The 16105-nt window shown below is 39.0% G+C and overlaps 1 protein-coding gene across 8 annotated transcripts in view; it reads left to right on the plus strand.

Annotated features, from left to right (window-relative positions):
• LOC130907543 (protein enabled homolog) overlaps positions 1-16105 on the plus strand; it is a 270375-nt gene that overhangs the window by 239467 nt on the left and 14803 nt on the right. For all 8 annotated transcript variants that reach the window (XM_057822770.1, XM_057822769.1, XM_057822768.1 and 5 more), the window contains 3 exons: positions 2934-2982; positions 7934-7985; positions 10423-10495. In XM_057822770.1, the coding sequence (XP_057678753.1) occupies positions 2934-2982; positions 7934-7985; positions 10423-10495 (174 nt within the window). The remainder of the gene's footprint in view (positions 1-2933; positions 2983-7933; positions 7986-10422; positions 10496-16105) is intronic.

Below are 16105 nucleotides of genomic sequence, written 5' to 3' on the forward strand. Positions count from 1 at the left end.
ATGTCTGATAATTCCGAGCTTTTCAAGCCTAACTGCTATAAAAAAAAAATAAAAACAGAGAGAGACTGAGAGCTGTTGAAGAGCTTCGTGTGTGTCTTTCTTCAATTCCTGCCAGGATATTGGCTTTGTGTTCATCTAAACAGGTTCAAGTTTCACACTGAGTAAGTATAAATACTGAGAGATTATTTTAAATATCTGTACAGAAAGTAATATTGGAACATTTGTAGTTTGAGGTGTGCCTCGAGTTTTTTTCCAATATAATAAAGTGCCATGACTCAAAAAAGGTTGAAAAACACTGCTGTAAACATTTTCTTTTGTGCTGCTATTATTTTTGAGATGCTAATTTTTGAGATATTAATTTTGAGTGATGATGTCACGCAGCCACACATTTAATGCAAAATAGACCAGTAATGGTGCCATTTGTTTACGCTACGTTTATGCTGTAGAAAAAATTGTTAGTGCTGCTATTGTTTTATACATATTGATATGTTAATTTCGCGTGATGACGTCACGGAGTCCCCCATTTATTGCAGCTTTTCCGTATCCAACTCTCACGGCTGATGGAGCGTACCAACTCTCTCAATAACAGAGGGGTCTCCCAACAACTAGCGCAAACGTAGCACAAACAATGGCACTCGTTCAGGTCCATTTTACAGGAAATGGGGGGGCTTGAGATATTAGTCTTGAGTGATTACATCACGTGGTGACGGTGATATGGACGTAAAACAGTTTTGATTCATGGTTAAAGGCAAAAAAAAAGAAAAACGTGCAGTTAGCATTTATTTTACGTAAACATGTCGAAGTACAATGCTAGTTGGTTAGTGAATGTAGCTAGCGGCCGCCTTATGTAAACAGAGCTTTCCCGTGAAAATTATTGTGAATAAATGCTTAAATCCCCAAATTCTTTATAGATATGGACGTAAAACAGTTTCTATTTTTGGTTAAAAGCAAAAAAAGGAAAAATGTGCAGTTAGCATTTATTTCACGTAAATATGTTGAAGTACAATGCTAGTCCTTTAGTGAATGCAGCTAGCGGCCGCCTTATGTAAACCGAGCTTTTCCCGTGAAAATTCTTGTGAATAAATGCTTAAATCCCTGAATTCTTTATAGATATGGACGTAAAACAGTTTCGATTTTTGGTTAAAAGCAAAAAAAAGAAAAACGTGCAGTTAGCATTTATTTCACGTAAATATGTCGAAGTACAATGCTAGTCCTTTAGTGAATGTAGCTAGCGGCCGCCTTATGTAAACAGAGCTTTTCCCGTGAAAATTCTTGTGAATAAATGCTTAAATCCCTGAATTCTTTGCAGATATGGACGTAAAACAGTTTCGATTCTTGGTTAAAAGCAAAAAAAAGAAAAACGTGCACTTAGCATTTATTTTACGTAAATATGTCGAAGTACAATGCTAGTCGGTTAGTGAATGTAGCTAGCGGCCGCCTTATGTAAACAGAGCTTTTCCGGTGAAAATTCATGTGAATAAATGCTTGAATCCCCGAATTATTTATAGATATGGATGTAAAACAGTTTTGATTCTTGGTTAAAAGTAAAAAAAAAAAAAAAAAAGAAACGTGCAGTTAGCATTTATTTTACGTAAATATGTCGAAGTACAATGCTAGTCGGTTAGTGAATGTAGCTAGCGGCCGCCTTATGTTAACAGAGCTTTTCCGGTGAAAATTCATGTGAATAAATGCTTAAATCCCCGAATTATTTATAGATATGGATGTAAAACAGTTTCGATTCTTGGTTAACAGCAAAAAAAAAAAAAAAAAAAAAACGTGCAGTTAGCATTTATTTTACGTAAATTTGTCGAAGTACAATGCTAGTCGGTTAGTGAATGTAGCTAGCGGCCGACTTATCTAAACAGAGCTTTTCCGGTGAAAAGATTCTTGGTTAAAAGCAACAACAACAAAAAAACGTACAGTTAGCATTTATTTTACGTAAATATGTCGAAGTCCTATGCTAGTCGGTTAGTGAATGTAGCTAACGGCCGCCTTATATAAACAGAGCTTTTCCTTTGAAAATTCAGGTGAATAAATGCTTAAGTCCCTGAATTCTTTATAGATATGGACGTAAAGCAGTTTCGATTCTTGGTTAAAAGCCAAAAAAAAAACATGCAGTTAGCATTTATTTTATGTAAATATTGCGAACTATGATGCCAATGCAGTAGCGGCTAATTCCTCCCATTGATTTTATTCACAGCGTTTCAAAATGCATGCATACATGGTACAAAAAATATAGTAATTACCCTGAATCCTCCAACAAATTAGTCCTGAGACAATCCTTCCTGTTTGCATGCGGTACAGCTTTCGTACTTTTTCAACAGAAATCTGGCATTAGATCGCTGCATGCGTGTGTTTGTGAATAGCTCCTCTTGATATGGGCGGCCCCCTACTTGAAGGCGAGGCGCAGTGCATGACCGATCTGACCCGTCAATACCATTGCCGTGACGGAGGGGCTGCGATTGACGTCATCACTCAAAACTAATATCTCAATATCTGTAAAATAATAGCAGCACAAACATTTTTTTTTTTTTACAGCATAAACGTATAAACGAATGGCACCATTTTAGGTCCGTTTTGCGCGATAGCAGCACAAACGGAACTTTTTAAAGCACAAACGAAGCATAAACGATTGATACCATTTTTAGCCATTTTTTAATCAAAATGGGGGGCAGGTTGACCTCACATTGACTTATTTAAAAAATTGTAAATATCTTAAATACGATAGCAGCACAAATGTAGCACAAACGACTGACATCATTTTTATCTATATTTGCATCTGATGGGGGGTCAACGTCACAAAGGTTCATTATTTTCTTCTTGCTATCATCTTTGTTTCATGGTTCGGCTAATTTATATGTGTCACAAATAATCAGAAATAACAGATGAAAAAAATATAACGAATCCCTCAATGCTGCTCTTGTCCTCCATAGAAGAAGAATTGCCGAGAAGGGCTCTTCACCTGAACCCGACCAGAGATCGGTAAGTTTAATCAGAGTTCCCCTTCACTAATAATACACTGACAGCATTCCTGTCCGAACATATTGTTCACTTCTTTCGTGTTTAGATAAGCGGTGTTGAAAATGGATGGATGGGTACTGTGAATCTCAGAATTTAGCTTGGATATATTCTGTTTGTCATCCTCGATGGGTTTTTTGGGTTTGTTGTTTTTAGCTTAATCAGAGATTACCTGTTGTAAAATTATGATACAATTTGGAAAGGAATACATGTCTATATAAGGTCCCGCAGTTGGTCGTGCGTGTCAGAGCAAACATAGGCAGGTGTTTATTTTAGTCTAAGGGATTGTCTGTACAACTCAGATCTGTGAAAGTGTACAGAAACACGTCTGCAACTTTAATAAGGCCAGCGGCTACCACAATCCGTAAATGGAAACAATTTCGGAATGACCTCTTCATAGAGTTGGCCACCTGTCTAAACTGAGCTACCGGGGGAGAAAGGAGTAGACAAAGAAAACAATTATCACTGTCTGAACTCCAGATAGAAGCCAATCTTTGTTTTCAGATTGGTATTTTTTTCCCCACAATTCATGCATATAAAAGGTCAAAATTAATGTGTGACTTGGATGAATTTTCTTTCGTTCTTTCCCGATTTGATTTCAATTGTTTTCCTATGTCAAACCACTGCCAGATTTGAAATTGGTGACAATTTAAAATCACGCTATTATAAAAGGACCTGCCCACTCCATTTTTCCTCAAAGCCCACTCATCTCAGGAGAGCATTTCCTAGTTCTAAGAGGGTGTTGCTAATAATCCATACAAATAATGTTAAGGCATACACGTGCATTTGCTGTTGTTTACTTCAAAACTTTTTTCACATGGCCCATTGCTGTCTTATTCAGGCCCATTTCATGAAGATAGTCTGTCAATAGTAGGGTTTGGGATAAAGCATCGATGGGATCTGGGACTAACACTCCGGTTCGCCCGGAACTGTTCGAATTTTTTTATTTCGATTCCAAATTTCGATGCCCTGACCGCCGACCGGCAAAATAACTGCTGAACACCACGAAGGAGGAGCCACATGAAGACTATCTCCGTTTTGAACAAATCAAATGAAGTGGCTAATTTAGCTTAGCACAAAAACGTGTTGCGTCGCTTCACATAAATTACAGCAAAGTAACAGAATAAACACACCAAAATGATATCAGACCCTCTGTTAAAACGTGAAAACTTACAGAAAACTTACAGATTTTGTTTTATCAAGGGTTCCCAACGATATGTAGTGCAGAGGAGGTTTGTGTACACCTCAAAGATTCTTTTCCAACTAAAGTAATAAGTTCTTTTTGCCTGCTGCTTCCAGTAAGTCACCAATACGGGAAGCCTAGCGTACATAGCAAAACCAAAGAAAACTTGTAGAGTCCGGAGTTACCATAGTGACATCTTGTGGACAGATGAACAATACAGTGGGGTAAATAAGTATTTAGTCAACCACTAATTGTGCAAGTTCTCCCACTTGAAAATATTAGAGAGGCCTGTACTTGTCAACATGGGTAAACCTCAACCATGAGAGACATAATGTGCGAAAAAAAAAAAAAAAAAAACAGAAAATCACATTGTTTGAATTTTAAAGATTTTTTTTGCAAATCATGGTGGAAAATAAGTATTTGGTCAATACCAAAAGTTCATCTTAATACGTTTTCTGTAACTCTTCACAAGCTTTTCACACACTGTTGCTGGTATTTTGGCCCATTCGTCCATGCAGATCTCCTCTAGAGCAGTGATGTTTTGGGGCTGTCGTTGGGCAACACGGACTTTCAACTCCCTCCACAGATTTTCTATGGGGTTGAGATCTAGGGACTGGCTAAGCCACTCCAGGACCTTGAAATGCTTCTTACGAAGCCACTCCTTTGTTGCCCTGGCTGTGTGTTTGGGATCATTGTCATGCTGAAAGACTCAGCCACGTCTCATCTTCAATGCCCTTGCTGATGGAAGGAGATTTTCACTCAAAATCTCTCAATACATGGCCCCATTCATTCTTTCCTTTACACAGATCAGTCGTCCTGGTCCCTTTGCAGAAAAACAGCCCCTAAGCATGATGTTTCCACCCCCATGCTTCACAGTGGGTATGGTGTTCTTCGGCTGCAATTCAGTATTCTTCCTCCTCCAAACATGAGAACCTATGTTTCTACCAAAAAGTTCTATTTTAAGTTTCATCTGACCGTAACACATTCTCCCAGTCCTCTTCTGGATCATCCAAATGCTCTCTAGCGAACCGCAGACGGGCCTGGACGTGTACTGGCTTCAGCAGGGGGACACGTCTGGCAGTGCAGAATTTCATTATATATTATCATTATTGTTATAATATCATTTTGACGCCGCAGGGTGAGATCTTGCATGGCTCCCCAGATCGAGGGCGATTATCAGTGGTCTTGTATGTCTTTCATTTTCTAATAAGTGCTCCCACAGTTGATTTCTTTACACCAAGCGTTTTACCTATTCAATCTTCGCGGCCTGGTGCAGGTCTACAATTTTGTCTCTGGTGTCCTTCGACAGCTCTTTGGTCTAGGCCATAGTGGCATTTGGAGTGTGACTGACTGAGGTTGTGGACAGGTGTCTTTTATACCGATAATGAGTTAAAGCAGGTGCCATTAATACAGGTAACGAGTGGAGCCTCGTTAGACCTCGTTAGAAGAAGTTAGACCTCTTTGACAGCCAGAAATCTTGCTTGTTTGTGGGTGACCAAATACTTATTTTCCACTCTAATTTGGAAATAAATGCTTTAAAAATCAAACAATGTGATTTTCTTTTTTTTTTTCCACATTCTGTTTCTCATGGTTGAGGTTTACCCATGTTGACAATTACAGACCACTCTAATCTTTTCAAGTAGGAGAACTTGCACAATTGGTGGTTGACTAAATACTTATTTGCCCCACTGTATATTAGTTTAGAAAGACATCAACCTTATAAAGCAGTCAATTTAAGATCAAGAGACCGAACACTCCCTGCCTGACATTTGCAAGATTTCAGCCCTTAACTAACTTGTCGAAATACCACCTAAAACAAACAATGCAATACAAAAAATGCCTGCAGCATAAGACACTCTAAAACATAGGCAAAAGAATATGTGTAAATGTTTTCTCCTTGAGCTTTTGAAAACTAAACATCGACTGATGTTTAGTTTTCAAAGACTGATATTTATACACAAGTTGAAAATGGCCCAGTGAGAAATCCATAGCAAAGTTAACTGAAACAGTTTAAAAAATAAGTGAGAAGTTAAAGAAGAAATTAAAATAACCTATGCAATTTTTTTTACCCTGCCTATTAAAATAATCGGAATCGAGACTTGTTTCGCACAGGAATCGAAATGTGGAATCGGAATCGTTCAAATTCAAATGATGCCCAACCCTAATCAGTAGTACTTGATTTGTACATTTCTTGCTTCTGTCAGCAGGGAACCAGGCCATACAAATCAGGGGTGGGAACCTCTTGGTACCTCACGATACAATACGATTTGCAATACAAAGCTCACGGTAACGATTATTTCACAATATGACGATACTTTGATTATCAATACATTGAAGTGAAATCATTCTAGGATATTCTACAAAACAACTAATAAACAGAAAAACAAGCTATCTTCATCCTTCTGCTGTAGGATTATCACTATTAGACGTCAAATCCATTTGAACTTGGAGGGATGGCACCGAATGAACGAATACACCCTCCCAGTGTATTGCAGTCAAGGGCAAGCAATGAGTTTCATTTGGGGGCATTTCAGATCATTTGCTGTTGATTTTCAGTCATGTCCTGTTGAATTTGGGGCTCCCAGTCTAAGTGGATTGGACGTCTAGGCCCGTCAATGGCAGCCATAGAGTTAACAGAGACACTATTATGGAATATTTTGGTTGCAACTCATTGGTTTTCAAACACTGACACTCTTTAAAAACGATATCTCAATTTTTGGTGGGAACATTTCGATAACCTTTTGGGATACAAAGTATCACGATTTATAACCATTTCGATATTTTTTCACACCCCTGATACTACTACAGTTTATAATAGCGGTGGAAGCCTCTTGTTAGCTCATGATAGGATTTGTGAACACAAGGCTCACGATAACGATTATCTCACGATGTGGCGATACAACAATTATCGATACATTGGTCAGGATTATATCACTCCAATATTCAACAATACAATACAATACAACTAATAAAAACAACATCTAGCTCTTTTTATCCTTGCTGTAAGTTGTAATGAATTTATTACTAGTAAACGTCCAATCCAATAGAAGTGGGAGAGTGGCAGCAAATTCTCTGCCAACCCTCCCACAGTTAATTTTGGGGCATATTAGGCTTTTTTTCCTGTTGATTTTTGGTCAGTTCTTGTTGGTTTTGGGGGATTTATGGGTCACTTCCAGTTGTATTGACCTGTAAATGCCCTAAAATGAACAGGAGGTAACCTGTAAATGCCCCAAAACTGGGAAGACTGGTTGTGAATGCTCTGCTTTCAGTGCCATTGATGGCGCTAGACATACAGTCTCTTTTGAATAGGAGGGGCGATTGAACAAACGTTCATTGGCAGCCTATTCTAGTGGAAAAGTTCAGTAGCAACCTGTTGGTTCCTATTTGTTTTAAACAGTGACACTTTTTTAAACAATATATATTGATTCTTGGCAGGAGCATATCGATGACCTTTTGGGATACATTACGATATACAGTGGGGGGAACAAGTATTTGATACACTGCCAATGGGAAAACCCATTGGCAGTGTATCAAATACCATTTCGATATCTTGTCACACTCCTACAGATGAGACAAAAATTGAAGTATTGAAGTACTATCCCTACACCGAAGCACGGTGGTTGCAGTAAAAAGCTGTAAGCGAAATTTTTAGGTGACAGAAACCGGTTATTTTTGTTTTGTACTCTGTGTGAATACATCTGACCTTTGAACTCTCTCCTCTGTGTCCAACAGGAGGAGGGTGAGGTAACCACGACCCCGAAGGTGTCAGCATGTAGCACGCCAGGTGAGCGCCAGGATAACAAAGAAAAAATATGTCTGTATGGTGTACAGCACATGTGTCAAACTGGTCCTCAAAGGCCCGCAGTGGGTGCGGGTTTTTGTCCAAACCCATCAGTGGCCTGTACTACGAAGCCGGTTTTCTGGCTTATCAGGGTAACTCCGAGAGTAACTTCATCACGTGCAGCCTAACTTCCAGGCTAACCGGGACCACGAAAGGTGGATATGTTGGAACATTGGAATGTTGCCATGGCAACATACGCCACATGTCAAACATGGTCGTCTCAGGGTTAGATCTTGCTTAACCCCAGGTTTCCGATCAACCACGCCATGTATTACAACCTCAATGCCCTTGCACATAGAGGTTTGACATTTCCACTGCACCAGGGGTGGACTGCTACCCCTCTACCTCCTCCAAAACTGGCCTGGCACTTATAGGCCTTTCATCAGGCCTAAAAAAATCTGGCCCGAGCCCAATCAATTACCTTGTTTTGGAGCCCCGAGCCCGAAAACCCCCAAAATTGTATATTTTATTTGTAGGCACGAGCCCAAAAAACCCGGAAATTTTATATTTTATTTGTGAGGACTTAGGAGATGGAGGAAATGTGGAGATGCGATGCATGGTTGCGTTTTGTGTGATCACATTTGTGACGATGCCTGTGCATAATGATAACAAATTATAATCTTTTGTAACGAATTCTCCCAGTTAAACAAGACTGTAATATGCATATTCAATAAACATTTATATCTTTGATATTTGTGTGTATGTTCTATCAGGCGGATGGTGGAATTGACATTTATTTTTATTCTCTTCAGTTGGCAGAAAAAAAAAACGCTTTCTAAAAAAGTTTTCCAATGTTTAAATAGTCTACATATTTTTATGATTATTATAAATTAGCGCTGTCAAAATCATCACTTTAACGGGCGGTAATTAATTTTTTTAATTAATCACGTTAAAATATTTGACGCATTTAACGCACATGCCCCGCTCAAACAGATTAAAATGACAGCACAGTATCATGTCTACTTGTTACTTGTGTTTTTTGGTGTTTTGTCGCCCTCTGCTGGCGCTTGGGTGCGACTGATTTTATGGGTTTCAGCACCATGAGCATTGTGTAATTATTGACATCAACAATGGCGAGCTACTAGTTTATTTCTTGATTAAAAATTTTACAAATGTTATTTAAACGAAAACATTAAGAGGGGTTCTAATATAGAATTTCTATAACTTGTACTAACATTTATCTTTTAAAAACTATAAGTCTTTCTTTCCATGGATCGCTTTAACAGAATGTTAATAATGTTAATGCCATCTTCTTGATTTATTGTTGTAATAAACAAATACAGTACTTATGTACAGTATGTTGAATGTATATACCCGTCTTGTGTCTTATCTTTCCATTCCAACTATAATTTACAGAAAAAGATGGCATATTTTATAGATGGTTTGAATTGCGATTAATTACGATTAATTAATTTTTAAGCTGTGATTAACTCATTTAAAAATTGTAATCGTTTGACAGCCCTATTATAAATTTACACAAAGAAAAAACGCTTGAAAAGTTTGTGAAATACATTTATCGTATGAGAGGAAAGCGCCACATTCTTATTTCATTCATTCATTTCATCTTATATCATATTTCATTTTGACCTGTTGCCAGGTGCGTTTTCTGCTGCTGTTGCCTCTAAAGATGTTCAAAGGACATACATAGGCTCATACAGTCAAGGGGACTAAACATACAATCCTCCTGCTTCATGTGGTGATGGACATACGATAAATTATTTCTTACAGTTAATGTACCAAATCTTATTTCATTGTCCTGACACCAGGCTTTATTTCTTTTAACTGACATAAGTAAAACTGGCATACTTACGCATTCACACGATCTGTTAATTCGCTGCCAACAGACCAGTCGCGCTGTACTTGCTGAAGCGGTGTTGGATTTCACGGCGAGGGTGGATTTAAATTCCTCACAACCCTGTATAGTTATCGCACATTCCTTGTCTGTGAAGTATGGTTCCCGTGCCTTCGTCAAAAGTAATGTTTGACTCTGGTCTCCGCCCCCTTTTACGTGAACGCGCAGTAACCCTGATTGGGTTGGCACAGGTTCGACTAATCAACCTCATAATCAGCATCGTAGCACCGATTGACCACAAACGAGGTAACCAGGTTTTGTCAACTCTGGTTACCCGATGGTGAGCAAGATTACTTCTGGGGAGGTTGAACTCCGTTCGTAGTACAGGCCACAGGAGGACAGCATTCACCAATCTGGTGTACTACAATTGATTGCAGTCAGGTGCTGCTTGTTTTAGCAGAATCCTCATTTGTTGAACTGTCTGTGCTGGAACGGTTGGAACAAAGACCAGGACCCCCTTTGTTGAATCGGTTTGACACACCTTTTCCTTTACTGACAGTATTTGTGTTGTTTCTATTTCCTCTGCAGACATGCCAAGGAAGCCATGGGAAAGAACAAACAACAGTACTATGAATGGTAGCAAATCACCAGTTATAGGAAGGTATGGTACCTTCTCAACCACTCACCTGATGCTTTAACCAAAAGTTATTTCAATTATTCATTGTTTGGTTTAAATAGTTCTAAAAATGCTTCATAACTGGAAAAATGTGGGTCTGTTGGCATATTGCTGAAGTATCCTTGGCTCAGTTCAGCATGATGCACTGTTGGGGTTGCCCAGTGCTTGCTAACATCACTAAAGCTTATATTGGCATAACATGTTCATCTGATTATTAGTTTATTGCTTGCGTATGAGCAGAAGTGTTGAAAACTGCGGTTTATCAGTACGTCAGTTGTGGCATAGTTTTCGATCGATGAGACAAGTATGAGGCAATTTTTCAGGTGGGTTGTCTTTGAAATTGATGTTTGAAATATCTGTGAGGATAAACAGAACAGATGATGTATGAATGAATGAATGAAGTTGACTGTGGGTGCTATGGTTGAAGTATAGTCTCTCCTATTTCAATCTTATTGGTGCATCTTTTGTAGGCATATTCTCTAGAAGGCCCACTGATTTTACAATCAAGATCAGGTACTTTACCAGAGGCCTGGGAGTTTGAGGGTTCTGCACAGTATCTAAGCTGTTCCAAAAACTGCACTGTTCTGGACTGAGGCTTCAGATGTTGTTCCTAGGATCTGTTGGACCCACTCTCCCAGTTTGGTGATTACTGCCCTGAGTGCTCGCACTACTATGGGAACCGCTAATCTTCACCTTCCACATCAGCTCCATCTGCTAATTCAGCTCTTGGTACCTCTCCACCTTCTAGTGTTCCTTCTTCCTGATGTTGGCGCCCACTGGTATTGCCACAACGTCACGCTCTTCTGCTCTTTGTCCTCCACCACAATGTCCGGTTGCTTAACCTGGAGCTGTTTGTCAGTCTGAAAGCTGAAGTCTTATTGTTCTCAGCCACCCTATGTAGCATGGCCCATTGGGATCTGGGCACTTCTATTCCTGAACAGATGTTTCTGTATTGGTCTCAATAACTTGGTTGTGCTTCTCCATGTACACTGATCCAGCTAGTCTCTTACCACCCTGCTATGATGTGCTGGGCTATTTCCAGAGCATCTTTACACAGCCTGCACCTAAGGTCTAATCAGTTCTGGTAGATCTTGGTCTCTACAGCCCTTGTACAGCCATGCTCAGAGTCTCTGTACTGTTTGTCAGTCCAGTGTACTCCAGCCACTGGTAATATATCTTGATATCAGCAATGTCTTGCTTGGTGGTGGTACATTCCTACGTAGAGGTTGCCCCTCCAGGTTGTCTGCTCCTCCTTGTCTTAACTCTCATGGAGTCTCTGCTGCCTGAGACATTCACTTAGTTGAGATAGTTTGCTTTTGTTTTTTTTGTTGTTTTTTTTTTTTGTGGCGCATTGGACTTGGACTGCAAGCTTGTACGGAGTCATGTTACCGTATTGTTATGTCTAATTGGTATAAAGCAGGGGTCCCCAACCTTTTTTGCACCACAAACAGTGTGACATAGGTCTTTTTGGACCGGCAATGTGTGTCAGAAAAATGGAGCAAATTTAAAATAATACAATGGGGCTTAAAACGAACGAACGAAAATGTAACTCACTATATTCTTAATCAGTAGAAGGCCTGAGCTTGTTTTGTTGAGAAGAGATGGTCCCATCTACAGTGGGGAGAACAAGTATTTGATACACTGCCAATGGGAAAACCCATTGGCAGTATATCAAATACTTGTTCTCCCCACTGTAGGTGTAATGACTATCCGTGGTCACAGGAATAATAACTATTCCAATCGTGAAAGGTTTCGGTTTGCCACAAGGTATGCTTTCAGTGCATTCACTTTTGTTGATGTGGTCGCCCTCAGTAATTGTTTCTGTCCTTTGTGCTCGCCTTTTACCTTTAAAAAAATCACCATTTATCCAGGATGCTTCATCTCCTACTTCCCAACCAGCTTTGAAGGCTTCACTGCCTCCTTAGCTAGCTTTTGGACACTTATTATGCGGAAAGGACTTGGCGCCTGAGAGTCACTTGTTGCGAAAAACCCATATTTTAGGTAGGATTATTGTTATTGTTAGCATGCCTGATTAGCAGGCAGGCATAGCACCCTCAGTTGTATTGTAATGTCGCCTACATGGGACAATAGATGGAAATTGTTCATATTGTGTCACATCACATTACGGTCTGTTAAATTTAACTGTCCATCTCAAATTAAACAATTTGAAAATGTACACTGTCATTGCTTGCAAAGCATTAAAAGTACTGTGTATGTTGTCGTGAAAAGCCGGTGGCAGGAGTGGGGTGGGGTGGTGGTGAGGGGCCCTATAATGGTCTCTTGTCCCCGGGCACCTGCAAGTCTGTTGACAGCCCTGGTCACCTTATACGGGAATTTATCGGGATATGTTTGTGAAAGGGGCTTATGTGTAGCATTTCTTCTACTCAAGTAAAAAAGTACGGCGTGGTAAAACTACTCTTAAAAAGTTAAGTAAAAATAATGGCGTACCCACCTATGGTGCAGACAGATGCTAAAGTGCCCTTTGTTAAGCCAGTGTCTCTGCTGCTCACACAGACGAGATTCTCCGTGGAGAAATCACATTGCAACAGACTGCTCCAACAGGTAGACTAAGGACTTGCGAGCGTTTCATAACCCTGTTTCTTCAAAGTCCTTCCCCTTTTTTTGTCATGGAATTGGTTTTATTGGAAAGCAATTACAGTACTTTGAAATGCTTTGATAAAAGCATTTGGAATGAGTCCGTATTTGTCTTTGTTGTTAGACTACTTTACTTGACAACCTGCCATGCGGCTCTGCTTGTCGATTGTGTGCATTATTTCTAATCCGTTGCCAGTGTGACATAGTTTTTGCATGCTGCTCCGCCTGCTGCCCTCCAAACTGAAAAAAGGGAAATCCATATGTGCGTCACATTCTTCTGTATGCCCTTCCGCTAAATATAGAGGAACACCCAGTACAGTAGAGACTAGGCACAGTAATTATCGTTGTTGCACCAGCAGGCATCCAGAGATAAGGGCTCTCACAGTATGTGCGTGAGTCAGGGATCGACTGTTAGCATGTACAGTTTGTGCGCCAACTTCACTTTAGTTGTTTATAAAGAATATACTTTGTGAGGTTTTTTTTTGTGTGTTTTTTTTGTGTGTTTTTTTTTTTTTTTTTTTTAATAAATATGATTCGGGGGAAAAACGGATCATTTACAACCTTAAAACTGAGATTTGGGAGAAATAGCTGTGCAAAATTACGTATAAAAAGTAGGGATGTCAAAATTATCGCATTAACGAGCAGTAATTAATTTTTTTAAAATTAATCCCGTTAAAATATTTGACGCAATTAACGCACAAATGCCCCGCTCAAACAGATTAAAATGACGGCACAGTGAAAGGTGTACTTGTTGTGTTTTTAGGAGTTATGCCGCCCTCTGCTGGCGCTTGGGTGCGACTAATTTTATAGGCTTCAGCACCCGTGAGCATTGTGTAAGTAATATTGACATCAACAATGGCGGGCTACTAGATTGAAAATTTTACAAATTTTATTAAAACAAAAACATGAAGAGGGGTTTTAATATAAAATTTCTTCAACTTGTACTAACATTTATCTTTTAAGAACTACAAGTCTTTCTATCCATGGATCGCTTTAACAGAATGTTAATAATGGTAATGCCATCTTGTTGATTTATTGTTATAATAAAGAAATACAGTACTTATGTACCGTATGTTGAATGTATATATCCATCTTGATTAATTACGATTAATTTTTAAGCTGTAATTAACTCGATTAAAAATTTTAATCGTTTGACACCCCTAATAAAAAGATGTTAAAGGACATTAAGTTGAACAGAGTGCTCTCAAAAGTGTATGGAGAGCTTATATACGGAGGTGGGTAGAACAGCCAAAAAATTTTCCTCAAGTAAGAGTAGCGTTACTTCAAAATAATATTCCAAAAGTAAAGGTAGTCATTCAAAAAATATACTCATGTACAAGTGAAAAAGTATTTGGTAAATAGAATTAGTAATGAGTAACATTGTGAACAACTGTTTAAGATGTTTGATTTTTTTTTTTTTTTTTTAAACAATGGTATTTTTTCAGCATAAAGTTATCTATATGAACTGTACAATTATATATTACATAACCACATCAAACCAAAGAAAAAAATAAAAAACTTTGATTCCCGGCGAGAGAAAAAATCTACAGAAATTAAGCATTATTTGAGTTCCGTTCCTGCGCTGGTGACGTAACCCGAATTTACATGTAAATCGGAATTAACCCTTTCGGAACATTTAACCCCTAAATACCACCGATATCTCGAAATAACTTCCAAAAACATTTATTATACGTCATTGTACTGTCCTCGCCAAGACGTTGGAACTAAGCCCTAGCTAGACAGCGAGCTAAGCTCTGAAATTTCGATGTCAGACGTGGATTTCTGACTTTATTCATCTTATCGTGACATCAACACTTGCACAATGAAACTTCAATAAAAAATTAAAGAAATCTATTTCATCTTCAATAACAGCAATTCAAATTTAAGTTTATAACTAGCTGCAAATGCGCTCTTCCTTGTGCGTGCGCTCTTCGTGTGCGCAAATAGATTGTTCTTCCTGTGTACGTGTGCTCTTATACTTGCGTGCGGAAGTACGGTAATCCCTCGTTACTTTGCCCTTCAAACTTTGCACCCTCAATCCATCGTGGATTTTTTTTCAATTCAAAAGAAAAATACAGATGAGCGGTCCCGAGCCGATCGCACAGTCTCCCTCTCGATCCCTCCCACTCCCTGCTCTTTGTTCGTCAGGCAGGCTGTACGCATGCACTGGAGTAGTTTATTAAAGTTAACGAAGATTGACAGATGAATGTGTTTGATCTTGCCAGAGTCACGAACTACTGAAGCATGTGTCAATCATCGTTTAACTTGTTAAACAGTTGCTGTGGCAACTCATTGTGTGTAAGTGAGCCGCTCAGCCGCTGAATGAGCTGCTTAAAACTTATCATAACTATTACATTTGAAGTGCTTAAAAAACATTTATTAAAATATATAGATACAATCTTTTTAATCATACACTGAGGGGGAAAAAAGTGAAAAACATGTCTCATATGTAGCTCTTTCCAATGCTACATCTGATTAAATATTGAACACACAAAAGAAAAAAAATATATATTTATTTATTTATTTATTTATTGTTCGGGTTGGGGGGGTTCGCTACTTCGCGGTTTTTCACTCATCACGGTGGGTTCTGGTCCCCATTAACCGTGAAAAATGAGGGATCGCTGTACTACCTGCTCTATGCTTTCTGTGCCAAAATAAAAGCATGCATCACAAAACAAAAGTCAACATCGCTAAAAAAATGTTTTAAAAAACGCTGGAGACAAGACTCGTCCAGTCGTAAAGTCGAAATCACGTAAATTGGGTACGTCGTTACCAGTGAACTACCTCAATGAAACTAAAAGGATCATATTTTCCGTGGTCAATCGGTGCCAAATAAAGACTGGGAGAAGGATTAAAATCTACGCGTTCAAGCCATGTTGACTGCAGCGCTCTATGTCAAATACTTTTTTTTTACGGTGCTGTAAAGACGACACGTGATTGAATAGGCCGGCGTGATCATAGTATGGCAAGCTTCAGTCTGAATGGTATAATGGAGTCACG

The sequence above is a fragment of the Corythoichthys intestinalis genome, chromosome 19, assembly GCF_030265065.1.
Source record: "Corythoichthys intestinalis isolate RoL2023-P3 chromosome 19, ASM3026506v1, whole genome shotgun sequence".
Classification (NCBI taxonomy): domain Eukaryota; kingdom Metazoa; phylum Chordata; class Actinopteri; order Syngnathiformes; family Syngnathidae; genus Corythoichthys; species Corythoichthys intestinalis.